This window comes from Sturnus vulgaris, chromosome 29 (genome assembly GCF_052056855.1).
Source record: "Sturnus vulgaris isolate bStuVul1 chromosome 29, bStuVul1.hap1, whole genome shotgun sequence".
Classification (NCBI taxonomy): Eukaryota; Metazoa; Chordata; class Aves; order Passeriformes; family Sturnidae; genus Sturnus; species Sturnus vulgaris.
In genome coordinates this window covers 2206338-2232534 of record NC_142271.1, presented here as the reverse complement: position 1 = coordinate 2232534, position 26197 = coordinate 2206338, and the positions used below count along the sequence as shown (strand labels likewise).

The 26197-nt window shown below is 51.7% G+C and overlaps 3 protein-coding genes across 9 annotated transcripts in view; 2 read left to right on the top strand and 1 right to left on the bottom strand.

Moving 5' to 3' along the window:
- KCTD20 (potassium channel tetramerization domain containing 20) overlaps positions 1-7650 on the bottom strand; it is a 31157-nt gene extending 23507 nt beyond the window's left edge. For 2 of the 4 annotated variants that reach the window (XM_088180363.1, XM_088180365.1), the window contains exon 1: positions 6822-7650. In XM_088180363.1, the coding sequence (XP_088036489.1) occupies positions 6822-7051 (230 nt within the window). In that variant the 5' untranslated portion in view covers positions 7052-7650. Of the gene's footprint in view, positions 1-2300; positions 2373-4269; positions 4372-6821 lie in introns of those variants that run through there. The other 2 variants (XM_014872811.2, XM_088180367.1) reach the window with 2 other exon arrangements.
- A 122-nt stretch (positions 7651-7772) lies between these two features.
- Positions 7773-14194, top strand: ETV7 (ETS variant transcription factor 7). 3 transcript variants are annotated; one of them, XR_015808750.1, is made up of 8 exons: positions 8039-8170; positions 9988-10105; positions 10360-10524; positions 10776-10883; positions 11741-11929; positions 12155-12349; positions 12661-12761; positions 13209-14194. XR_015808750.1 is itself a non-coding variant. In XM_088180370.1 (8 exons), exons 1-8 carry the CDS (start codon positions 8165-8167, stop codon positions 13318-13320), a joined length of 942 nt encoding a protein of 313 aa, XP_088036496.1. In that variant the 5' UTR covers positions 8039-8164; the 3' UTR covers positions 13321-14194. The 3 variants fall into 3 exon arrangements, 2 of the variants coding, with proteins under 2 accessions (XP_088036497.1, XP_088036496.1); XM_088180370.1 differs by having other exon boundaries at positions 12207-12349; XM_088180371.1 differs by lacking the exon at positions 9988-10105 and having other exon boundaries at positions 7773-8170; positions 12207-12349.
- Positions 14195-14338: 144 nt separating this feature from the next.
- On the top strand, positions 14339-22436 carry BNIP5 (BCL2 interacting protein 5). 2 transcript variants are annotated; one of them, XM_014872597.2, is made up of 8 exons: positions 14339-14475; positions 16494-17008; positions 17980-18204; positions 19267-20003; positions 20564-20686; positions 21150-21211; positions 21490-21747; positions 21976-22436. In XM_014872597.2, exons 3-8 carry the CDS (start codon positions 18173-18175, stop codon positions 22018-22020), a joined length of 1257 nt encoding a protein of 418 aa, XP_014728083.2. In that variant the 5' UTR covers positions 14339-14475; positions 16494-17008; positions 17980-18172; the 3' UTR covers positions 22021-22436. The 2 variants fall into 2 exon arrangements, with proteins under 2 accessions (XP_014728083.2, XP_088036495.1); XM_088180369.1 differs by lacking the exons at positions 14339-14475; positions 16494-17008; positions 17980-18204 and having other exon boundaries at positions 19143-20003.
- Positions 22437-26197: the final 3761 nt, after the last annotated feature.

The following is a 26197-nucleotide window of genomic DNA, read 5'->3' as shown; positions in this document are numbered from 1 at the left end:
CAGCAAGGCCTGCATATGGACAAAACCTTATTTACATTAAAGCTGAACCACTTTTCAAATATACCTAAATCATCTGATTTGCACGTGACTGAATAATCTCAGGATTTTTCGTATTTGTAACTTCAGTGTGAAAGGAAAAAGAGAAATTAGACCCTATAGAAAAAGGTTGTGCCCATATGTATATGAGAGGAACTCCATGGATTTAAGAAATCAAATTTTAACAGCGAATAAAAACGTGAGATTTTAATAATTTCTTTCTTTTCTGTTTCTTAGTTGGATTCCTTTCCCAATACAGGCAGTAAAGACTTTTTTTTCCCAAAACCCTTATCAGTTTAAAGGCCTTTGCTATGTACATGTCCATTTCCTGAGGCTGTATCAGCCCCTGACATCTGACCAAGGGCTCCTCAGCAAGCATTAGACTACAGGGAAGTCTGCAAGTGCCTGCCGGAACGTTTGTGTCAATGGATTAGGGAACTCATTCATAAACAGCAACTGCCACAGCAGATAACATTCCAGACAGACGGAAGCTTTTCTGTGGGTAGAGATTATGTAACACCACGATTTTTAATCCACTTGCCCAGAGGAAGGAGAAATGAGCTCACTTTCATGGAGGTTAAAGCTTCCTTATTCCGTTTTTCTCTGTTGTTTGATGCAGTCATGTTGAACTAGCAGATGATACTGAGCACATGAACTGAGGGACTTGGAAAATCCACCTTGCTCATCTCCAGCCCATCCAGAAACTCTGCTGCCATCAGTTTCTCTCTTCCCTCTGCCTTTTCCCTACTCACATCTTTTGTGGACCTCTCACTCCAATTTATCCGAATTACCAGAATAACCTGAGAACTGCAGTCATTCAGTTACAAAACAGGCATCACTCAGAGAAAAATAATGTGAATGGTTATTAAACTGAGCATATCACTCAAACTGGGGCAGATGCTTAATCCTGACAGTTTACAGGACATCCAGTGGCATCACGTGGACTCACAGGGAACGTGACCAGCTGCTGTCCCAGCACAGCGAGCCACAGGGCTGGGCTCCAAGGAACTCAGCTATGATTTCTAGTCCAGGAATTACATTTATTGAAAACCCCTCTTTTATTGAACATTGCCTTGTTATTTACATCTTCCTCATCTGTTTTGCAAAGCTACGTGGCCAAAACTTTGCATACAAACCAGGTGGCAGCAGCAATCATTAACTGTTACACAGCACTTCTCACTGCTGTCACAAGGGTCACTTCTCCTGTTTTTATGGCTGCCAAGATCTGCTTCCTTCTGAAAACTTCCTGATTCAGTGGACTCAACTCTGACACCCAACACAGGTCAAGGACTCAGCACTGTTTTATGGGAGCAGGTTGGGAAATGCATTCATTTCCCAGTTCTTGGAACACATGCTGCTGCCACTGAAAGCAGGACTGATTAATACAACCTAATCTAGACTATTTGTCCACAAATTGCAGAGGCAGACCTGACACAGAGCTGTACTTTCATTTCTCTATCTTTAGTCCATTTCCATCACCTCTTTATTGCTTCTTTTGGCTATTTCTGTATTGAATTTCAGTCAGCTTTTTATTCTCGCAGTAAAAAGCTGAGTAATTCTCGGTCACTCTGACAGTGGGATACATGACTGTTACATTTTATAGTTCACAAGGGTATTTCTATATTTTGTGTGCTCAGCAGCAAAACCAAAGCAAAGGCTGAACATTCCTGCTCCCAGGAGCAATCCATGGATTAACACAATTTTTAATAGCTGCACATAACACATATGAGGTTGTTCTGAGGGCAACAAGAAAAAAAAAACCAATCACAAGTTGCAGAAGAAATTACTGAATGTTGAGCTTCAGCAACTACAGCCCATGTTCAATGCTGCTTCCAAGATTAACAGACATTGATTTTCCCTCTCAATTTCAGGCCCATGCTTATGGACCAGCTGCCCTTCAAAAGTCCTTACTCCTCTTCTGTACTCCAAAAAGTGGATCCAAAGCCCACAGGGGCCAGTCTGAAATCTCTGCTGAGGCTGGAGGACACATTGTGACTGCAAATTAGAACTGGAGCAAGACACAGGAGGAGAAATGGTTGTGAAAAGGGATGGACTAACACAGGGAAGGCAGGTTCCAGGATTTCAGCTACTTCAGTGCCTGTAATTATTGCCCTGTAACACTCCCAAAACACATCCCCTCCCCAGTACCTGCATTAGCAGCCCCAGCTCCTCTGCACTGTCATGGCTCAGAGCAGGGAGGCTGTTCAGTGAACAATTCACATGGCAAGGCCATCCAAAAGCCAGAGACACAAAATTCTACCAACCTTGGCAAAGATGTTCCAGCAGTGCTACCCGACTGTCATGGTGGAATCGGAGGGGACACTGGGATCAGAAACCTGAAATCAGAGTGGCTTTCATCAGCAGCCTGGCCAGGCCTCCCCAAAAACCAGATACTGCAATCACACTGTTTCTACAAAAATGTTAATGACACCAAATGGGTAATTTCTAAACTTTATGTTACCTCTGGTTATGCTATTTATGAATAAAGTGAAGAAAAAAATGCTGATGGCTCCCCATCCTTTGGCATCTTCCCCCACAGAAAAGGTGTTTATTGTGCTGCTTGTCTAGATGGGGGTTAAATTAGCCAGGAATGCACTGATCCTCTGGCTAAATTCCCTTTTTATTAAGAAACTCATTTAAAAATCAGGAGATCCTTTAGACAGCTCAAGTGACCTTTATCAGCAGGCACCAACTCAGCATTTTTCTTGTAAAGAAAGAGCTCATTATCCACACACTCCTCTGGGATCTCCAAGCAGAACACAGCAGCTCCAGAGTCCATCCCCAGCTGAAGCTTTCAGGAGACTCATTTTGCATTTATTAAGCAGGATTTGACTTTTCTAGAAGGAGGAAGAGTTCCCAACAGTGGCTTTGGAAAGCAGAGGCACCAAAGAGAGATCACACAGGTGCTATTTCAGGAGTGCTGCAAGGCTCCTTTCCCCAGTTATTTGGATGAGTTGGCCTCTCATTATGCAGTGACTTTCCAAACAGACTCAGCAACTCTGTGATGCAATTATTAATCCAGTCCCACTGCCTGGCCAATGTCCCTTGGTGATCACAGCTTTTGGCAAAGAGGGACAAAGGTGTTGTTAACTACAGCACTAGAGCCTTATAGCAAATTCATTTACAGGGTGAAATGTTATTTATTTTTCTCTACACCCCAATTTTCTGCTTATGGGTTGTCAGGTACAATATTATACTTTGAGTCTCCTGGCTGCACTGTTACACTGTGAACTGAACACTTGGCTGCCTATTGTGGGCACACAGAACAAGTTCGAGACAAGGTCAAGTGACAAACACATCTTGGCATTGCCCAAACTCAGGGCTGAAAGCACCAACTAATAAAAGGAGATGATGATTTTTACTTCTCATGACCTGTAAAGATGAAGTCACCACATAAAAAATGTTACAATGTTCTGAACAGAAAACTCCAAGCAAGTGGTTATGAAACCTCTTGGATTCTGAGAAGGCAGGACTGAGCATGCCAAAACATGAAGGTACTTCAAAGAGACTGAGCTAAGATCAGATTTATGACCAAATCAGTTGAAGTAAGAGAGTTTCTCAAGTTTGTTGGTTAAAAATACTTTGGAGATGCAAATATCAATTACTGGTGTGCAGAGCTCAGGTCAGGCCACCTCTGGAGCACAGGAAAACAAAGAGTAACTGTGAGTGATTTTATACTGGACACATCCAACAGCCCTGCATGGATCTTAGATGATACATTTCTGTTAGCAAAACCAGTGATGAGGCTTCTGGAATTACTATCTTATCTGACACTCCAAGAATTCTCTCAAAACCTTTCCAGAAAATAAACAACCCCATATTCACTTTCTCTGCCTGTAGGTATATGCACTTTACATCAAACAGCTCAAATGATTTTGCTACTTGGTTCTCACCACTGTTAAGAAAGATAGAAATAATCACTTTGGTTCTTTCATCTACAGCTTCTTCCAGCTGCCCCTGCAGCTTGACTGAGTTCACTGAACTCCACTCATTTATAGAGAGAAACAACAAAACAGAGAGCTCCCCCAAAATAAAATGATGTAATGAACTCTCTACCAGAAAGAGCACTCCTTTCAAGCCCAAATCAAACACAAAATTCATCCCCTTTAATTCTGGCAGCAAAAGACAGCATCAAAAGATATCAAAAAGCATTTCATGTGCTGCAAATTAGTCTGTCTTGAAAGGAACACCAATAAATCAGCACACACCTATTTTCATGACAACAGAACTTACTTTAACCTTTAACTGCTTTAAGATAAGCTGAAGTAAGTCTAGACACAGTTGTCTGCACAGGCTTCACTTGGTTTACATAAGCTGTTGCATTTCAGCCCTAAGATCAGAACATGGATGTTATTATGGAAAATAAAGACAGCTGCTGTACAGGCTGCTTTGCAGAAGAGCATTTGTTAGTGATGTAAATACAGAGTCATGCTATGAAGTGTATTTATTTTAGCAAAAGGTGACTGCTTCCCTAAACGGGGGAATAATAATAAAGGCACATGGAAATCCAGTCTGGAGGATAATAACTCTCACAAGCAGCACACTAACCTACAGTTCTTGACCCCAATAATTCACTGTTTTGATGCTCAGATCACTGAAAACACTTCTGAAAACTGAGCAGGAGGTATTTATAACCCTCAAAGCCTGGTGACCGTGAGCAGTGCAGCCTCACAGCCCCTGCACAGGGTAAACAAGAACACACGTGAACAGGGAAGGCTCAGCCTTCCTGTTGATTCCCAGACACAACTTCCTTCCAACGAGCTGTTTGTGACTGCTGCTAATGCCAGCAGGAAGGACTGGGACAGAGGTGAGGACAGGGCTCTCACAGGGACCACAGGTGACCTTTCTGCCTTGAAGCCATAATCTACAGCTACAACAGGATTTGGGTTACACTAACCCTGGCAAAACAATTCAGAACACTCTCCTTTACAGACGTTCTCAACCTCCCAGGTTTACAGAATCCCAGAATGGTTTGGGTGGGAAGAGACCTTAAAGCTCATCCTGTTCCATCCCCTGCCATGGCAGGGACACCTTCCACTGTCCCAGGTTGCCCCAAACCCTGTCCAGCCTGGCCTTGGACACTTCCAGGGATCCAGGGGCAGCCACAGCTGCTCTGGGCACTCTGTGCCAGGGCCTCCCCGCCCTCACAGGGAACAATTCCTTCCCAATATCCCATCCAAATCTACTGTCAGGGTGAAGCCCTTCCCCCTTGTCCTGTCATGCCAGGCCCTTGAAAAGTTTCCCTTGGTCTTTCTACAGGCTCCCTACAGCTCCTGGAAGGCCAACAATAAGGTCACCCCAAACCTTCTCTTTTCCAGCCTGAATCCCAAATCTCAGCCTTTGCTCACAGCAGAGCTGCTCCATCCCTCTGATCATCTTGGTGGTCTCCTCCAACAGCCTCATGTCCTTCCTGTGCTGTTCCCCAGGGCTGGAGGCAGCTCTGCAGGGGTCTCAGCAGCAGGGCACAGGGGGAGAATCCCCCCTCCCCTGCTACCCACACTGGGAGCTCAGCCCAGGGCTCTGGGTCCAACACACGTGAGCAGGGCAACTCATGGCCAAGTCCTTCTCCCAGGGCTGTTCTCCAGCTCTTCATTCCCAGCCTGGATTAACTCTGATGCAGCACCTGGACCTTGGTCTTATTAAACCTCATACCCAAGACTGTTTGCATTATTATCATCCCTTCCCTGAAGAGCCTCAGGTCACTGAGGCAGTACAGTGACAGGCAGGATCACAACTGATACAACAATGTGAACAGAGGTGGGCTGAGGTCCCCATTTAGGGGAAAACCCCTTAGAAACTCCTGCTCCTTTCAAAGCACAGTGGGGCCAGAAAGGAGGGAGGAAAAGGAAGGTTAACCTAAAAACAGGTTTAAGAATAACACTGCACCAGCCTACAGCCCCAGAACACGCGTAGGAGGGTGGTGTGTGACCAACCAGCACCCCAAGGAGAGGCTGGTTCCATTCTGGGGGCGGTGGGCACAGCAGCAGCCTCTCCACAGGGCACAGCCCAGAAAAATGTGACCGTGCCAGGGACACGAGGATGCAGTGCTAACCTAGGGAGAACAGTCCCAGCCCCCTGCCAAACACAGAGTGTAGGAGACACTCCAAAGACCCCCTTTGCAAATTAACACTAAGAAGGTGGCAGCACGCCCATCCCCACACATGTCCCCTGTCAGTGCACACACAGTGCTGTCCCCAAACACCCTCAGAGCAGCCCCCAAAACTCCCCAGGCCCCTCCAAACCACAGTCACAACAACAGAGCCTGCTGTGACCCCCAGACACCCCCTGAGCCCCACATCCCCTGTGACCCCCAGACATCCCCTGAGCCTCACATCCCCTATGACCCCCAGACACCCCCTCAGCCCCACATCCCCTGTGACCCCCAGACACCCCCTCAGCCCCACATCCATTGTGATGGCCGGACACCTCCCAGCCCACTCATCCATATCCCCTGTGATCCCCAGATACCCTCCGAGCCCATTCACAACAACAGAGCCCCCTGTGACCCCCAGCGTGCCCCCCGGCACCCTCCCCCACGTTTCCTGTGAGCCCCAAGCCCCTCTCGGCCCCGCACCCTCCTCTATGCCCGCTGGGCCGGGAAAGGCCGCCACCCAACCCCCTTTTCCGGACACACAGCGCACTGCGGGCGCCCCCAGGCCCGTAACAGCCCTCAAAGCACAGAGAAGACGGAGAAGAACCCCAGAAACCAAGGGGAGAACGGGAAGAGGCCCCCAAAGCCCCGCAGGGTCCCAAGCCGCCCTCCCGCCCTCCGAGGCCTCACTCACCGCGTCCCCGCCGCGGCCGCTCCCTCAGGCGGGCGGGGGGGCGGGGCCCCGCCGCTTAGCCCCGCCCACCACCCGCGCCGCCAGGTGATTGGACCAGCTCCGTGATTGGCTTTTCCGATTGGCCAATGGGTACCGAGAAAGCGTGAGGGGGGACGGGGCGTGAGGGGGCGGTGCCTTCGGGGAGCGGAGCCCTCCCAGTCCGGCCCAGTCTCCTCCCAGTCCGGCCTCATCTCCTCCCGCAGCCTCTTTTTGTCCCTAAAAGTGCGTCCCAGTCCCTTCCAAGTTTATCCCAGTCTCCTCCCAGTCCATCTCCGTATATCCCAGTCTATGGCAGTTCTCTCCAGTGGTTCCCAGAGCCCGTCTAGTGCCCCTTTTGTTCCTAAAAGTATTCTTCTTGTCCCTCCCACTCCCATCCAACCCTGTCCTAGCGCCTCCCAGTCTATGCCAGTGCCTTAACAGTCCACTCTCGGTGCCGTTTTAGTCTCTAAAATTGCCTCACAGTCCTTCCCAGTCCTATTCAATCCCTCCCAAATCCTATTCAATCTCCTCCAAATCTATTCCAGTCACTCTCACCTCATCCCAGTCTGTCTCAGTGCCCTCCAAGTCTATTCCAGTCCATCCCAGTCTATCCCATTACCCCCCTCAGTCACTCACAGTCCCCTTCCAGTGCCTCTTTTGTTCCTAAAAGTGTACATTTTATCCTTCCCAGTCCCATCTAACCCCCTCCCACTTACCCGTAGAACCCCACAACGTGTGTGTCTCACATCACAGCGTGTGCAGGGGGCAGGTGGGCACCTCCAGGTGAGCTCTCACCTCCCGTCATGGGCACCCCCAGGTGCGCTCCCACCTCCCGTCGTGGGCACCTCCAGGTGAGCTCCCACCCCCGGTCGTGGGCACCTCCAGGTGCGCTCCTACCTCCGGTCGTGGGCACCCCCAGGTGCGCTCCTACCTCCGGTCGCTCCCGTCCCGGCGCGCAGCTTCCCCCCTTCCCCCCTCTCCCCCGGGTCCCCCGCTGTCCTGGTGGAGAAAAAGGCTGAACCCCGGTCCTGGAGCTGCTCCCGGCGTGTCCCGGGATCCCTCGGCCGCGTATCCGCCCCCGGGGCCCCGGGACAAGGAGGTTTCCCGGTGCTGTCCCGGTACCGGGCGAGCCGCGGGTCACGGTCCCGGCAGGGGCGGGGGGAGCCCGGCCCGGCCCCGGGCGCTGCCCCCGGCTCTCTCCGGCCTCCCGGGGCTCCGGCTCGTTTCGATTTCGTTTTTCGCGAGGATCGCGGCGCAGCGGCCGCGGGGACGGGACCTGAGCGCTCCGGACACGGCGGCAGCGCCGGGCTCCGGCTCCCCCGGCCATGCAGGTAGGAGCCGCCCGGCCCGGGCCCTTGTCCTCCCTCCTCCCCGGCCCCCTCGGGATTTCTCCTCCTCACTTAGGGCTGGGAGTTCATGCCCTGGGGGGTGAACCCCTACCCCACCTCCAAACGGCTTCACAAAGCCCGGAGCAGCCGGCAGCCTCTGTTCCTTCCCCACGTTTGGTTCTGAGCAGAAAGCTGCTCTCACACATCTGGGGGGGCTCCTTTTCCTTTTTACCCCCTTTTTCCTCACATTCACGCGTGAACCAAGGACAGTATTTCCTCTTGAAGCAAAGAAAAGCCATCTCAGGAAAGTCTGAAAGCAGCTAACCAGGGATAAAAGCAAGAACATAAAATTAGTATAACATAATAAAAATTTGGAATGTATCTCAAGGCTTAAAAATCTTTAAGAGCAAGAAAAATACCAGATTTGTTCTGGTTTGTAAGAGAGTCAGACCAATGGGAGAAAGTTAAAATAACTTTTAGATAGTTCTAGACAAAATATACTGATAATTTCTTTCACTTTTATTTTCCCTATAGCTTATTGCTTAGAGCGAATCTGAAAGACAGTTTGCATTGCTGCCAAGTCTGCTCAGAGTTTATTCAGGAGTTTCACCGTTCTCCTCATGCAGTGTCACGTAGCTGTCTGCTTTGCTAAATCCAACCCAGTGACAGCCAGTGACCACCAAATTGTCTTTCTGCTGAGGAAACCCCCTCACCACCTGCTGCCTTCCTCCTGCTCTGACTCCCAGGGAAGCATTTTTCCCTGGGGTGATGCAGGGAAAGAGACTGAGACTGCTCCTGTCTCCTGTTCTCCTGAATTTGGGAGCTTCAGCTTTGCATTTAAGATGTGTCCAACTCCCATCTCCTCACCCCGCATTTTCAGAGGGCTCAACTCCTCTGCCTGCACACACAGTCGAGGGGTGGCTGCTCTAAATCACCTGCAAAAGCCTGCCTGAGCCTGAAGTGCTCAGAGTTGGTAACTGCTTCAGAAAATACCATTTGACAGCGAAATTGTTAATTTTCCAGTGAGTGAAGCTGAGAAATGGCTGGGATCCACATTAATAGGTTTTTAAGGAGAAACATTATCTGCTTGGCTGCCAGTAATATTTCAAGATCTAGATGTAGCTGGAAGCAGCATCCGAGCTCCCTTCTGGCTCACATGCCATGGCTGAGGGGCAAAAGTAATTCTCGAGGGGCCAGAACTCCATGGACAGTGAGCAAGAGGATCTTGCATCTCCCTGAACCATGGGATGGCCATTTCCACTTATGCCCAAATGATCAGTGCAGATAGAGAGATCTCTCTCCATATGGTGTTTTCAAGACAAAAATCAAAGCACTATGGGCAGCTTTATTTTCACAGCTCTAAAGAATTGAAGTGCTCTCCTAAAACCTTGAGCATCCATTGAGCATCAGAGGGTCCTGCAGGAGCAGGGAGCCAGCACAGGCACTGCAGGCTCTGTCAGTCTTAGCTCCATCTTCTACTTCCCTGCAGCCATGGGGAGTGGGGATGGATAATCCCCATCCAGAGCCTGAATGAGGGCAGGTTCCTCTGCTAAAAGCTGAAGAAAGAGAGGGATCTCTGGCTACTAATGCTGACTTAGGCAACCAGGGACTCATCCTGGGGCTAGGGTGAGGAAAAGTGTGAGGAAGAGGTGCAGACAGCACATCACATCACATCACATCACATCACATCACATCACATCACACTGCTATGAGAAATCAGTTAGGAAATAAATACTGGAGCAGGTGGAGGAATCTCCAAAGCAAAGGCAAGACCAGAGCTGGGAATTTCCCCCCACTGATGTATCTGATCTCTTCCCCAGGGCAAAGTGGCCATCAGCTCTTCCAGCCCTGTGGTGGCAGTGCCATTACCACCCCCATCCCAGGCCAGACCCTCACCCATCAGCACTGGGGAGATCTTCAGGCTTCCAGGCAGGCTGAGTGAGTAGAGGTTAAGCAAGTCAATGCTGCTCAAAAAGGAGTTCCCATGGGGTGGGACAGGGTGGGTACAGCCATGGTGTCCCACCCAGGGACCATTCCCTGCTGGCGAGGGGGACAGGGCTTTATCAAGGTTCATTTTCTCCTGAGTGCTTAATATAGAGGGAAAGCTTGGTGATGGAGAAGAAGCCTCACCCTGCCACTCAGCAGTTTCAGGATGGAGACAGAGTTGTTTCAGAGGCTGCTGCTGGTTTCAGGAATCCAGCCCTCACTGTGGAGCAAGGAGGATGTGATCCACTGGCTGCGATGGGCTGAGAAGGAATATTCCCTGCGGGCCAGTGACGAGAGCAAGTTCGAGATGAACGGCAAAGCCTTGTGCATCCTCACCAAGGAGGACTTCAGACACCGAGCTCCCAGCTCAGGTTAGACCCAGGACAAGGGGTTTGTGAGCATCATCCCAGCACGAGGTGTGCTCTGCTGAGAGGGCTCCATGGGTCCCAGCAGACCAGGTCTTGTGCTGGAGATGAGGACAACTCTTCCTTTCTCTGGTCCATCTGAACTGCAAATCCTTTGGAATGGGGAATAACCTCACACTGTGTAGTTCAGAATCTCAGCAACATCACCTAAGAGGGACCATTATCTAAAAGCTTCTGAGCAGTTTCCTTCCCTGCAGGGGATGTGCTTTATGAAATACTCCAGTTCATTAAGACTCAGAGAAGAGCTCTGGTGTGCAGCCCCTTGCTGAACTCACCCTTCAGGAAAGCCAGGAGCATGGAGAAAGGTATGATGGCAGAAAAATACCCTGGGAGAACAGCAGTGTCCAGCAGGCAGAACCTGCCTGCAGCCCCAGTGGGTTGCACACAGCTGGGGCTTGGAGCTCAGCCTGCTGAAACCATCCCACACCTGAGAGAGGCAGCCAGGCCCAGCAAAGTCCGGGTCATCTGGGATGTTTGTAGAGATGCAGCAGGTCAGAACCAGCCAGGCAGCACCAGGGGGTCCATGGCAAACTGGCAAGGCCTCGCCTAAGAAGTTTGGGATTTGGATCAGGGAGGCACAGCCCTGCTGGAGACTAATCCTGCAACATAGCTGGGAAAGAAAGGACTGAGGAGCCAGGGCTGAGCTTATACAGAGCTTCTGGGTCAGTGGGTGGGGTGGGGAGAGGGCCCAGGTGAGGGTGGTGGGGGCCAGTGAGGCTTCTCCGTGCCCTTGGGGGACCCAGGTAGGAGTTAGGGTGGGGTTGGATTGGTGTCAGAGGCTGGATGTGTATGGAGGTGGATGTGGGAGTACTTGCCTGGGCTCTTCTGCTGGTTCATGTGCAAGGTAATTAACATATTAACATATTAAGTGCCCACAACAATTCACCAGGGGGTGCCTGTGCTCTGGGTCATTTTCCTATTCCAGTTTTTCTTCTGTATCTGACCCTTACCCTACCTGACATCTCCTCTAACCCCCTTGGACTTTTTGCTGCTCCAGCCTTAGGAAAATCTCAGGCTTTCCTCAGCACCCTCCTGCTCTGCCTGGGCTGGTCCCAGGCTCATAACCACCCCGGGCTGTCCCTCCCCTCCTGTTTCAGGGCTTTGCAAGGTCTAGGACCTGCCCTAGTGAACCACGGGGTGCTTATTAGGGTTTTTTTTGCAGGTGCAGACTGCAGTTCTGAGGCTGCCCCAGTTGTTTCCTCGTGGCTGGGCTGTGCAGAGCAGCCCCTGTTCCACGGGCACACGCAGCCACTGAACCTCTCCCAGCACAGCTCAGAGAGTAGCTGCAGACCAGGTGCCATCTGCTCTTTTCCTGCTACCCTGTCAGCCCCAGTGGATGGGAAAATTGCAGGTAATTATGAATTTATAGCCTTGTTCCTTGGGGAAATGAGATGGTGCTTTGTCCTGTCTGCCCATCTGTCTCCTTTCCCCTCATTCCATGCTTTTCCACCTCAATTTCCCCACCTGAAAAATTGTAATTGCTCTGAGATCTCACAGTAAAAATGCCATGTGTGAGCTCTGGGTTCTTCTCATATTTATTGTCGCTGCTAAACGTGCAATCCTGCTGCTGAGCCAGCCTCGCTGGGGCCCAGAGGGAGCTCTGTGAGCAGCAATTCCCCCGTGCTCAGACTGCAGGCTGCTCTGGGAATACGTGTACCAGCTCCTGTCCGACCGCCGCTACGAGCCCTACATCCGCTGGGAGGACAGGGAAGCCAAAGTGTTCCGTGTTGTCAACCCAAACGGGCTCGCCCAGCTCTGGGGCAACCACAAGGTAATTGCAGTTTTGAGTGAATTTGTCATCCTTGAGAGTGAATTTTTCATACCTGGGTTTCTGCATGTCCCTTCCATGACCTGTTCCCTAGAGCTGCTGGCCCAGGGGGTGCAGGGTTGGTGAGAGATGCCAGCCTGGTGGTTAAAGAGGGACTTTCTTATCCCCTGGAAAGCAAACCATGAAGGCAGTCTGGGTTAGGGAGCCACACTGCAGACCCACAGTGCCCCAAACCACCTCAAATGCACACAGACCCACACCAAGTGTTGTTGCTTGCTTTTGCTCAACACCCCACAATTCTTTTCTCCTTCCAGAACAGGATGAACATGACCTATGAGAAGATGTCACGAGCACTCAGACACTACTACAAACTCAACATCATCAAAAAGGAGCCAGGGCAGAAGCTGTTGTTCAGGTGAGGTGAAGCAGAACAGGGAAATGAGCTACCTGGGGCAGCATGGATGGGGCATGGAAAGGTGCTGAGCTCCAGATGTTGGCAGCTGCTTCATCCAGCAGCATCCTCCCCTGCACATGCCCCAGTGGCTTTGTGTCCAGGCTCTGTCCTGTGCCAGCTGGGACCTCAGTGCTTCCTGGGATCCTCAGCAAAGCCCAAGGATGGCAAATCCCCTCTGAGCTCCAGAGCTCAGCTGATCACAGAATCATGGAAGGGTTTGGGTTGGAAGGTCCCTTAAAGATCATCCCATTCCACCCCCTGCCACGGGCAGGGACACCTGCAGCTATCCCAGGTTGCTCCAAGCCCTGTCCAGCCTGGCCTTGTTGAGGGCAAAGGCTCCAGCATTTACAGCTTGGTTTGGGGCTGGGTTTGGATGTGCCCTAAAGTCATCACAAAAATGTATTTCAGGTTTTTGAAGACTCCTGGGGAGGTTGTCCATGAGAAATCCAGCAGACTGGAGCAGATGGAGAGTGAGGACCATGAGGATTTGAAGGAAGACCCACTGGAGGTTTCACCATAGTAAATCTTTGGAGGCTTCACTTCAGTGCATGACAGAGAGCCTTGTGCTTTGCTGAGCACTGCTGGTGTCTCTTGCCTCTCCTGTACAGAAGGCCACAGAGCTGGCCTGGATTCCAAACCCTGCTGTGAGCCAAATCTGGGACATCTCTGGGGTGTCATTAGCAAAACACACCCAGAAGTTGTTCCCCAGCCCCAAAAGTGCAGGAGGATGTGTGAGCTGGTCTTCTGCTGGTTCCTCTCCTGCCCTTTGGAAGGGAATGTGATATTTTTGCTCTGAAATTTTGATGCTTGTCTTTAAGGTCTAAACCTGTGGAAAAGATGCCTCTGTTCTTCCAGTGAGATGTGCTGAGCAGAGCTCTGGGCTGAGCTGAGCAGCTGCTGCTCTGCTTTGGCAGCGAGGGCTGTCCCCAGCTGGGAGTGTCCTGCTCTGAACCTGAGCCATTTCCCCAGCTCAACATGGACTGGTATTGTAAATATGGTGCATGCTGGAATCCCACTGTCTCCTGTGAGATTGCTCTGGGAATTAAGGTTAGGAGTGAGCTGAAATACCTGCCTGGTTTAGGCCTGGCACAAGCTCCAGGCTCCATGGTTGCCCATAGCTGGTATTCACTTTAACTCCTTTCCCTCCAGGTAATTTTTTTTTTGTAATTACTTTTGTGATTAAATAATGTGAAAAGAAACAAAGCTAGTAACAAATACGACCCCACCCATGGTCAGATATGTGATTATTTGCTTTGAGTTTGAAGCAGGAATGCTTGAAGTGAACAGAGTGTCTGTGTGTGTGTGTGTGTGTGTGTGTGTGTGTGAAAACAGGAAGTACCCACTACTATTTTCACTTTGCTTTCCACAGAGGAAATAAAATGCTGTGACTGTAAGGTTGAAAATACCACTTCTTGCTGTTTGAAACTGGGAAATCCAAGTTTTCCTCATTTAAAAACAGCTCCTGTGTGCACCCAGATCTCCTCCCCATCTTATGGCAGCTCCTAAGCCAGAAGTCACCAGTCTGAGCTGCTCAGCAGCTGATGGCTGAGCACAGCACAAACACCACGAGGTTTCCACCCAAAGTGCTTCGTGCCAGCCTGAAACTGCAGCACCTTTGGCTGCAACTGGTCTTGGTCCTGCAAAAGTCCTTTACAGCTGCAGCCTGGAGATGCCAGTAAGAGACAGTGGTGGGGTGGGTGGTGGTTGGCAAACAGCAGTAAAACATCTCTGGAAAAATGGCTGAGGAGATTCACTACCAGAACAGAGGTGCTTGAAAATTTGAGTGGTGGGGGAGAAGGAAACGAGGAGCTCTAGTGGGGCAAATGAGTGTGAGGTCACAGCCTGGGGCAGATCCTGGCTAGGATCCCTGATGAGAGAATCCCCACAATCCCTGCTAAGAGAGGGGGCTCAAGGTTCCCCAACACCCACCCAGCTGCAGCCTGGGAATGCCCACAGCAGGAAGGTGCACTGAAGCCCCCAAACCTCATCCTTCCTGCCACAAAGGATGTTTTTGTCCCAGGGAAGAGTCTAATCAAATCTTTCTTGGGGTGAAATCCTTCAGTTTTGGTGGGACAGATCTCCTTCCTTGGGAACTGTAACTCCTGTGCCACTCCTGGGATATGCACCCATGGGTGCATTTTTCCTGATCTTCTCTTTCCACTCCACTTTCTTGCAACAGAACCAGCCCTGATGGCTCCTGAGGCTCCCACTGCTCCTTCCATCTGTGTGTTCTGTTGGAGCAGGTGGCAGTTGGTGGCCCTGGTTGTGCTGTGCGTGCAGGGAGTGACCTCTCCTCTTTTACCCGTCATGACTAAAGATCACTCTGGGCTCGGCTGGGGATTTCCTTTCCTGGCTGGGAAGCTGCCAAAAGCCCTCAAACCCCTTGTGCCTCCCTGAGCAGCTCCAGAGGGGTCGGGGAAGGGGTGACAATCCAAGGGCACCTTTGCAAGGATGGGTTGGAAGGATGAGCTTTGTCCATGCTCCAAGGAAGCATTTGTGTACCTCCTGGAGAAATACCCTGTGACAAAGAGAGGCAGGAGGGCTGTAAAGCTGCAGCTTTCCTGGAACAGGAACCCATCCCTGTCGGCAAACAATGCAGTGACCTCTGCTTGTGCCGGGAGTTTGGTCTGGGGCTGTGGGGAAGGACAGCACGTGGCTGCTGGTGGCTTTTGGCATGGCTGGAGTTCAGGGGCTGTGAAACACAGCCAGGTGCCTCATGTGGGCTTTCCCAGAGGTATCCAGGTGCTTCATTCCCTGGAGAACATCAGCCCCACATCTGCTGGTGTTTGGGGCATTGCATATGGCTCATCTGCTGGGGGAAGCAGCTAAAACCACACCCAGGGCTGGAGGAAAAGAGGATTTGCTCTGCGGGCTGGTGCACACCATGCTCTTGGATCAGAGGAACTGCAGAACTGGGCTGAGAGGTTTCCACTGAGGCCCTGTGTTGGCTGGGGCAGGGAGCAGTGGCTGCCCCCAACACCCCACCATGGTCCAGATATTCCCCTCCACACCCCACCACGGTCCAGATGTTCCTTTCTACACCCCCACCACTGTCCAGGTGTTCCCCTCCACCCCACCATGGCTCAGACCTGCAGCTGCTGTGTTTTGGTGCCCAGGTTGATGGCTCATGGCTGGTTGATGGCTCACAGGGACCTTTGTGGTTGACATAAAACACAGGTCAGGCTGGCTGTGGCTTTGGCTGGCCAAGCCCCTCCAAGAGGGTGATTCCCAACCCCTCCTGACACCCATTTGAGATTGTCCCAGCCTCGTGCACAGGAGAGTTTTCCTGATGTCCAATCTCAGCCTGTGTCTTCCCAAAGTGCTTTGCCCCCTGCCTTCTGAACCTGTTGTTGCCCTCTGCACCTTGCAGTTTCACATGGGGAATGCCTCTCCCTTGGTTTTTTCCCATCTTACAAAGAAATTTCCACTGCAGAAGCCACTTGTCCCCTGCTGTGTTCTCATGGGTTTAGTTCTGCTTTTCTCCCCAACATCACTGGCCTGAAGATGCCAACCCCAGCACTGGGTGCTCCCCCACCATGACTGCATTTCCTGCCAGCTTCCTCGTTCTCTCCCAGCACTGATAAGAAAGGTGGATGAAAAATTTGGGTCCAGATCTCTTGCCCCCACTCTGGTAATGGGATTTTGGTTAATCTCAGTCTCCTGCATCTTTTTCTTGTGCCTCTCTCCCATTAGGTTTGAACATGCCCCAAATCCCAGGAAGGATCAGAGCTTGGATAAAAGTCTTGATCCTGAATCACATTTCAGGTGAAGATTTTTCCTGGAGTTTGGCTCTTCCATCTTCTGGCTGTGATGAGCAGAAAGAACTCTCCAGCTATGAAAGTTAGAAAGTGATGTGTTTATTGGGCACACAGGGAGCAACCTCCCAAAGAGATGTGTGAAATTCCCAGAGCTGTGCCTGCAAGAGGCCACACATCAACACTGATTCACAACTGAATCGTGAGCAGAGATGGTGTTTGGACCCAGCCTTGGGTAATTTCCAATAGAAAGATCTCCAAACTGGAGATGGCCAAACTGCATGGCCAGAGTGGATGTGGCTTTTTTGTTTTATGGAATAAAATAGATTGTGAAACTCCTCCTCACCCCCTGGAATCAGCTTGCTTGTGGAAGGGTGTGGACAAGAGCTGGAAGCAGCCTGGAAGCTCCTCATCCATTTATCAGTAGATGAGGATGCTGAAAAACTGAGCCAGGTAATTCCTAATCAATACCAGACTCTGATTCAGCCGAGTGGGCTCAGGAGAAATGGAGGGATGTGGTCTGGATCTCTCCTAATCACAGGAAATTATGGCATGGAGAATTTATAGTAAGAGAAACAAAACAGTCCTGAAGTGTTCTGTTTGCAAGCTGAACTCCGTATCAGGAAAAGAACATTTTTATCCAGGAGACACCTTGAACATCAGCTGCAAGCAGCGCTGCTCCGGTGGAAATCTTCCCGAGGGGTTTTCCAAAAAGGGATTTTCCAAAGCCTGCGTGTCTGCAGCTCCGGCCCCATCCCTGCGAGCTGCAGTGCGGAATTTTGCCATCAGATGGCAAAGCAGCGATGGGGAATAGCGGGAAGCACCTGCCCGAGGATGCCACACCCACGGGAGGGGGCACTGGGGTGGCCGTGGGGCCAAAAGCACCTTTGGTGTCAGATTTGCTCGGCCCGGGTGCAGTTTACAGGTGTTGGGTAGGGCAGATCTGCCTGCTGGGAGATTTTCCATCCCTGGGTGAGGCTGAGTGGGAGCCACGGGAGTGGGAAGGATTTGGAGCAAGAGCTGGTTCATGTTTTAGGGTGGAAGCACAGGGTGTCTGAAGGACCCCAGGGTGGTTTCCAGGGACGTTTCAGCCCAGCTGTGCCCAGAGTTGTGCAAGAACCTGGCAGTGCCATGTCCCAGAGTGACTGTGGTCCCACAGGATCCGCCTGGGAGCTCCAGGGATGACATCAGAACTTCCTGCACTGAAACCCCACTCACCCGAGAAAGCTGTGACTTCCCCTCACAGAAACAACCCAGAAGAGCCCATCTGAGGCATCACACCCAGTAAAAAGTGACAAACCAAACCCAAAGCCAAACAGCTGCCGGAGATAGCTGGTCTCAAAGGGCAGTGCTTACAGCAGCTGACAGGTGATTTTATGTTGTTTTGCTGCTACTTGCCATAAGGAAATTGTTTTCTCCTCCAGTGAAACTCACGCCCATTGATCTCCACCACGAGGGTGGTGATAGCAGGGATCCCAGGCGGAAACCTTGGCTGCTCTCACCTGAATGGCTGCTAAAAATAGGACTTTACTCAGCCACCAGCTTGGGTATATAAAGGCACCTCCCAGGAGAGCCTGAGATCCCTCAGCGCCTGTGGCCCAGGACTCCTCTTGAACTATGTCCAAAGGAGCAGAAATTCCCATGAAAAGGTAAAAACCAAACCAGCAAATAACCAATGTTGAAGTCAATGCATTGGAATCAAAGTAGGATGGGAGTTGTGGCTTTGCCATGATGAAATTTAGTGGAATGATTTTTTGTTGAGTGTTTGGTGGGCTTTGGTGTTGGCTTGGATGAAAGGAACTTGCCTTTCTGATCCCAAAAGCAGGCTGAGGTGGGGTGGGCATGCTGTGTGTTGTGATGATGATCTTTGGGTCTGAGCAGAGGCTGATTCCCAACTCCAAGGTGCTTTGTACAGCCCAGTGTGCCAGATTTCGGTGCAGGTTCCCCGTGTGCTGCTCAGGGGTGGAGAAGTCTGGTTTGGGTCTGGTTCTTTGAAGGGTGAAATTGGTTTTGGAGGTAAAACCAGCATGAGGCACCACCATGGCTCTCTGGTTTTCCAACAGCAGCATCTTTGTTGAATTTTGCTCGTGAATGTAGAGGAGAAGGGTGGTGGGAAAGGCAGGGACTGGTGCTCTGAGCTCTGTTCCATCCCTGTGCTGCTGGGAGCTCACAGAAGGGCTGTGTCACCACAAGGTGACCAAGGCCATTTGCAAGAGCCCACATCCCTTGGCCTCTCCAGGGGCTGCAATGATTTTTAGCAGCCAATACTTGAAGGGGAAATACTCTAAATTCTGGGTTCTGTTCCAGGACTCACTGGGTGCTCCTGGGGTGTTGTTTTTCATCATGCTGTGGGAACACATTGCCATGGGATAATGGGATGGTGTCTGGGTGTTGTCCTTGCTGGATAAAACCCCCTGGGTGATGATCAGGCTCCTCCTCCAGGATATGCCCAGCCCCTCTCCCCCCTCTCCACAGTTTCAGTTCCTTTATCACGAGTCTGTGGCTGTAAAACCCCATGTGGGCATGAGGAGCACTCAGATAAGGACCATAAAAAACTGACTGATCATTAACCAGGAGCATAAACAAGCCCAGACACCCACGGCATCCCTGGGTGCCAGCATGAAGGAGGTCTCCATCTGGCCCAACCCAACTGTGCAGTGGCCTGGGGAAGGCAAAAACCAGACTGAAAGTGTTGTTTTTTTTCTCCACAGCAACACGTGGGCTGCAGCTGAGGAGATGCCTCAGTCAGATGTGGGGGGGCAGCCCTTGGGCAAGATCCTCTCCCTGGACAGGCGAGAGGCCAAGAAAGTGCTGGAGATTTATGTGAAACGCTCACTGAGCTGCCATGAGAACTCACTGGTGGCTAAAAAAACCTTTCTGGAGAAAGACAGAGGGCGAGGGAAGAAAGTGGATGGGCTACAGCGGTCAGAAAGTGATTTCTGCAGGTACTCATGTGCCAAAGCCAGCCCTAGGAAGGACCAGGAGGAGAGACTCAGAGCACCAGACCTGGAGGAGGCTTTGAGTGAAGACAGCAAAACTTCCCAGGAAGTGCCTAAAGAGGGGCTGAAGGCCAAGAAGAAAAGCACAAAGAACTCTTCCCAGGGCAAAACACAACACTCGCACTCAAAACCAGCCTGGCTGAAAAGTTTCTTAAATCTCGTCCTCAAGAAGAGCCCTGAGGACCAGAAAGAAAACACAGCACAAAAAGCAAAGGAGAAAGATGTCAAAGCTCCTCAGGGCTCCAAATCAGAAGGAGCCAAAAAACACAGAGTAGACTCAAGCACGTCCCCAACGCTGGGCAGAGCCCTGAAGAAGAAGCCCAGCCTCAAGAAGGTTTTCTCCATGAAGAAGCACGGGGAGGAGGAGCGGGGAGAGCCGGGATCCGGGGCCAGGAGCAAACGCCCGAGCTGCCTCCCCCTGCGGCACGTCCTGGCCCCGGCACAGCCAGGTGGGACCCCCAAAAACCCCGACCCACCCCTGCTGGGCTGCTCTGGGGAAAGCCACCCTGTTCAGTGCTGGTTTCTAACCCCCTCGCAGGGTTTTGTAGGGTCTGGGGTGGGTTTTGGAGACTCCAGTCCCAACCTGCTGCCCCAGGAGGGGTCGTTGTGCCCCTGCTTTGGGCACAGCCACCCCAAGGCAGCTGTCGGTGTTGTCACCCAAGCAGGAGCTTTCCCCTTCTGGCAACCAAGGGTCACGGTGGTTTAGTTAAAACCTGTATTTGAGAGCTGAGATTAGATCCTGAGCCGCTCTAGGGCTGATTTAAAGCTGCTTTACACTCGCCTTGGGGACAGGACTCCGGTCCCAGCCCAGCCCTTGCCATGCCCGAGCTCTGCCGAGGGGGTTCTGAGTTCTGAGCAGTTTTGGTGCATTTGGGGCAGGTCACAACTGCTCCGCTCCTTCCTTCACCTTCGGAACGCGCTGATCCGGGCTGGGCACCCCGGCTTTGCTCCATCAGTCAGCGCTGCCGAAGCCAATCCTCACTCCAGGGTGTGTGTTTGTGTCCGGCAGAGGCGGAGCCCGATGGATTTTACACACCCGCGTCCCAGGAGATCGGGCAGGGCAGCGAGAGCCGGGGGAGCGGGGCCGGAGAAGGCGGGGAGCCCCCGGAGCCCCCCGGCACCGACGGGGTCGGTGAGTGCTGGGAACAAACGGGACTTGTGTCCTGCAGAGCCTGCACGGGATCCATCCCTGCTTCCCTCCTGGTCCCGGGGCTTTCATGATCCCGAGAGCTGGACGAAGACTTTGTGGGAGATTTTCAGCATCAGGGTTTGACTGGGGGAGAGGGAGATTCAATCCCAGAATGGTTTTTGGGTCGGGAAGGACTTTAAAGAATACTTCATTCCAGCCCCCTGCCATGGGCAGAGACACCTTCCACTAGACCACACAAAAGACAAAATTCAGAGGTCAGAGAGTGTTTTTGCTGGCCGAGGGTAATAAGGGTAACAAGGCGCTTGGCAATAGGCTGGAATGGGTTTTGGAAGGATGGAGGTGGGTAAACATTGCTCAAGGAGTTTTTCCTGGGGACTAAACAGGGCATCTGGATGTGTGAGGCTTGGAGGAAGGGCTGGACATAACCTGGTGTCTCTCTCTGCAGATGAAGCCATCAAGAGAATCGTTGCCCTGCTCCGGACTGCAGGAGATGAGCTGGACAGGCAGGTGAGGGAGCTGGGGACAGCTGGATGGGGCTGGGGGAATCTGGGCTCTGCACTGCTGTAAAATAAATACGGCAACACCAACCACTTCCCTGGGGCAGGAAAACACTCGGGAAAATCAAGGAAATGGCAACTTTTAATTCCTTGCCTGGGTGTGATCGTGCCTGGCTGTCTGTCCTCTGCCAGCTGCAGTGAAGGGTGAAGGGTGGCACTCAGAGCCATTCCCTCGGGACATGCACTCACTCACTCACTCACTCACTCAGTCACTCGTGTCCCACCCAGGTGAGGGAGGATGCCCGGCTGCAGCTGTTCTTCAGGGACATGTCCTACAGCTCCTTCAAGAGCCTGGCTGATGCCTACGTGCAGAGGGAGCTGACAGCCAGCAGGCCCAATGCCAGCCCCCAGGAGATCCAGTTTGCCTACACAGTCCATCTGACAGCCACGGTGGCAGGGATCTGCAGCCAGGCAGTGAACAGGATCATGGGCTTTGGCACTCGCTACCTGGACGATTCCTTGGCACCCTACGGCAAAATTCTCCAGGTAAGGAGGAAGATGAGCCTGGGATGAGCTCCCAGCAGCAAGTTAGGACAAGTGGCCCAGGAAGCTGTGGCTGCCCATCTGTGGAAGTGTTCCAGGACAGGTTGGATGGGGCTTGGAGCAACCTGGGGTAGTGGAAGGTGTCCCTGCCCCTGACAGGATGAGCTTTAAACATCCCTTTCCAATCTAAATATTCCATGATTCTAAGAATGTTTCCTTTTGTCTCAGCAGACGAGAGAAAAGCTCAGGACAGACCACTGTGACAGCCCAGACTGACAGCAGCTGCTGCAAGGGGCCTGTGGTGCCTGGGAACCCAAGGATGAACACTTAGTGGTGGGAAAACAATCCCTGACGGTGACCTGGATGTGGGGGTGAACTTCCGAGCTGTGGATTTAAAATCTTTGAAGGAAAACCCCCATGACAGTGCCAGCAGTGTGAAATGCTTGAACCCCAGCTGGCTGGGGACGAAGAGTCTGAAAATCAGAGCCCAGATTTCACCCTGTATTTGTATTTTAGCTCCCACCAAGTGCTCATGTTGAACCTCAGGGGTTGTTGCTGTTTGTACATAAGTATTTATTTACCTGCTTTTCTAAATGTATTTGTGAATGTACAACATAATTTTTGTAGTTTCTGCTACCAGCCAAGAATCCAGTTTGGAAAAAAATCTAGAACTCAAATAAATTGGTGCCTAAATGCCAGCCAGGCTTGTCTGCTGGGAGTTGTTATAGATGGAGTAATGTTTGCTGTGCTCCAGCTGCTGAGGGCTGCTCCTTTCCAGCCAAATTCCAAGAGAGCAGATACACAGTGTTGTCCTGCCATTTTTATAATTTATAGGCCTTCCCTTTGCACAGAAGGAGATTTACTGCCCAGATCAGCTTGATGTGACACCAAGAACTGGGTAAAGCTCATTCCCAAGCAGTGCAGGAGCTGTAACATCCTCGAGGATTTACAGCTGGGGTCTCACCTATGAGCTCTAAGAAGATGTGAAATGCCAAAGCGATTTAAACCCTAATCACTGGGAATGTTTCCAGCTAATCTTTGCCCAGACCCTAAGTAGGGCCATGGATTAAGGCAGCTTGGGGCTGGGCTGGCAGGGGAATGGCCAGGGCTCAGTGTGGTGGCACCAGCAGCAGCATCTCCTCTGCAAGGCTGGACATGGCTGGGGGTGAGGGAGATGAAGTTTTGGGGTTTGCATTGTGCAGGAGGGATGTTCCAGTGGGTTGAAGGCGATAGTGGTGGCAAACAAACGTGTGGGTGTGAGTCACTGCCATGAGCCGTGGTGACAGCCCAGGTCTGCCCAGCACCTCCTCTCCTGGAGGATCTGACCTTCCCGGTCCTTGTAAAACCCAAAGTAAATTAAAATGGGGAAGCAGAGCCCTTGAAGGGTGGAAGCAGCCCTTCCCTACCCAGATCCACATCCCCAGAGCCTCCGGGGCTGTGTTTGACAGACACAGGATTGAGTCACCGGCTGCCAAGGGAGGGGGGCACCTTGCAGGGCTCCATCTAATTCAGCCCGGGGTAATTAGGAGTGTGGAAAACATTAAATCCCACTCCTGGGTCCTGCCAACAACAGTGTAGCATCAGCACCACGATTCATTTTGCTTGGGAACCAACCCAGGAGATTTTGCTGTGGGGGAAACTGAAACCGCCCTCGTTTGTTTGCAACAGTCCCGACATTGCTGTTCCCTGCCCAGAGCCCCTGGGGCTGAGCTGGGCTGGGACCAGGCTGGGACCAGGGCTGGGTGAGCTGGTGCTGGGGATGTTCTGGGGATGGGGTTGGAGGGTCACAGGATGCCCCCGTTTGTTTTGCATCTGAGCTCGTGCGGTGCCAGGGATGGGTTGGGATTTGCATGGAGCAGAAAGGGGCTCTGTCTCCTCACTGACTTCCTGGTGGAAAGTCAAATATCCTCTGTCCCAGAGGGTATCATCTTCCATCAGCACGTGGGGTGCACCTGCCAGGTGAAACATCAGAAAGGAAAACTCCCATCCCCTCCTCCTGTGGTCTTCCCAATAGCGCAGCTGAACCAAACACTCTCCTCTGCCCACTGGAGCTTCTCCCACCCACCAGGGCAGCCAGGCTGGGGGAACAAGGAGCCAGGCCTGCCCAGCCCCTTGTACAAGAGGTTCCTGCTCCCAAAAAACCCAACCCAGCGTGCAGGGACGCTGCTCCAGCCGAGCATGGTGGGATGAGGTCAGGATCTGCCTTAGGGCAGCATTCCAGGGCTGGTGGCTTCTGGAGCCTAGGTCCCTTCCCGTGAGCAATTCCAGCATCTTGGATTATAAAACTGGGTTATAAAATTGGGACCTGATTGCCTGTGGCCACTGAAGATATTAAGAAGGTTTTAAAGAAGGGCAAGTTGTAAGTCCTGGAGGGTTGAGCTGTTTCCAGCTCTTGGCATTACCTTCATCCTGCCCTCAACACCCGGCTGTGCCTTCCCCCAGCAAAGACAATCCCTGATCATGGATCATGATCGTGATCAGAGTGACCATCTGGGCTCTGACCTGCCCAACACACAGGGCAAAGCACAGCCCTGCACAGCCCCCAGCCCACCCAGTGCTCCTGTGAGCCGGGGGCTTCTCCCCAAACCATCCCAGGCTGCTCAGGGATCCTGTGTCTCCAAAGCTGGCAGTGCCCTCTAATCCTGCTTTAGAGTGCTGGGGTGGGGGGGAGGGCAGCTTAGAAAATCAGCCTGGCACTTAATGAGCCAATTAATGCAAAACTTGCTGTCACTAAGAGGATGATGACAAGGTTTCATCTCACGGGAGCGTGGAGCTGAGCCAGGCAGGATGATGGCTCCTGGAGGCTGTCCCAGGCCGGGGTGTTGGCAGCTGGGGAGGGTGCAGGGGGGATTTGACACCTTGGCCCTCCTGGAGAAGCCCCCGTGACTGAGTGCAGGACAGAGCTGTGTGTGGACAGAGGAGATTGTTCCCACAGCTCCCCTGGGCTCCTTTGTACCTTTCCCAAACCTTGGCAGTCAGGGCTGGGCATGGCTGAGGAGCTGCAAGGGCTGAGTGAAGCAGGAGCATCCCACAGCTCTGTGTGCAGAGCCTGTTGGAGTCCCTGGGGGCCTGAGCAAACAATAGGAACAGTTAATGCACAGGGAGCATGGGAACAGCTCATTCCAGCACACAAACCCTCTGCACTTCCAGTGCCCTGGCAGGTCTGGACCAGTCACAGCAACAGGTGATAGTTTTGTCCTTCTGAGCTTGCCAGTGATGGAAGAAAATCCTTTAAATGAAGGGATTTGCTTTCCTAAGGACTGGAGATCAAAGCTTTGATACCTCCAGGAGGCTGATGGAGAGGCTGGGGCCTGTGGGAGACTCACCCAGCAAGGGGATCAGGGGAAACGTCAAGCACTGGAAAGACAAGAAATTAGAGGCTCCAGTAAGGCTGTGGATCTAAAAGCCCTAATTCAGGCAGTTGTTCACTTCCAGGATAATCCCATTCATTATTAGATATATCTTGGAGCTGGCAACCTCCTCCTGTGTGTCCTGACATCCAGGGAGCACCAGAGACCAGCCCTGGCCATGCTGTGACATTTACCTGGGGGTTCCAGGCAATGTCCACCTGCTGATGGGCAGCTCCTGGTGACAATTCCACCCAGGGACATTTTTCATGTCAGTGTGGGGAACTCTGCTCCAATTCCTGTCTTGGGGACACAGTCATGGCTGGAGAAGGCAGGGAAAAATGTGTGAAAATTTGGGGTGAAGCAGCACTGCAAAGGTGGTATCAGGATGCTGGGACCATGCTGAGGTTCCCTGCACTGTCCCAGCCAGGCTGGAGCATGGACACAGGGGAGGGGAGCCTTGTTCTTACCCACATATTGTGTTGTAGACACAGCCCTAATTCTATCCCACGGAATGCTTCCTCTCAGTGTGCAGCTCTATGGATTTGGACAACAGAAACGACACAATATTTACCAGTGCTTAATAAATACATCTGTTAAAATGGAAATTTTTGTTCTGTATGTTGGCAGCAGCATTGGATCATCATGAAAAGACAAGACAAGGCATTTCTCCCTGGTTTTATAAGTATCCCCCAGGCAATGCAGACAGTTCAAAGACAGATTGATTTTGGTTTAATAACCACAGGTTTGGGCAAACTGGTGCTGCTGTAGGGCCTTGTTGAGAGGGGAGAGAAAAACAAAGCCAGGTCTTCAGTTTTTGCCCCATGCAAACGATATCCGAGGGTCATTCAAGGGCAAAACCCTCCCAACAGGGGTTGTTGCTGTTTGTGCACATGTTTTTATTTACCTGCTTTTCTAAATGTATTTGTGAATGTACAACATAATTTTTGTAGTTTCTGCTACCAGCCAAGAATCTAGTTTGGAAAAAAATCTAAAACTTCTTCCAACAGGGAGCAAATATAAGGAATATTTCCATACCTAACTCAGTGTAACACCCCGCATCCACCCCTTGTGTAACACCCTCTGGCTTTAAGTGTCTTATACAA

Excerpts from the sequence above, each read along its gene's own strand:
- BNIP5 (XM_088180369.1), top strand. The coding sequence starts at position 19,175 with ATGAAGGAGGTCTCCATCTGGCCCAACCCAACTGTGCAGTGGCCTGGG. Across the intron at positions 21,212-21,489 it reads GAGATGAGCTGGACAGGCAG|GTGAGGGAGGATGCCCGGCT; the intron begins GTGAGGGAGCTG and ends TGTCCCACCCAG. Across the intron at positions 21,748-21,975 it reads CCTACGGCAAAATTCTCCAG|ACGAGAGAAAAGCTCAGGAC; the intron begins GTAAGGAGGAAG and ends TTGTCTCAGCAG.
- ETV7 (XM_088180370.1), top strand. Across the intron at positions 10,884-11,740 it reads AGCCAGGAGCATGGAGAAAG|GTGCAGACTGCAGTTCTGAG; the intron begins GTATGATGGCAG and ends TTTTTTTTGCAG. Across the intron at positions 12,350-12,660 it reads AGCTCTGGGGCAACCACAAG|AACAGGATGAACATGACCTA; the intron begins GTAATTGCAGTT and ends TTCTCCTTCCAG.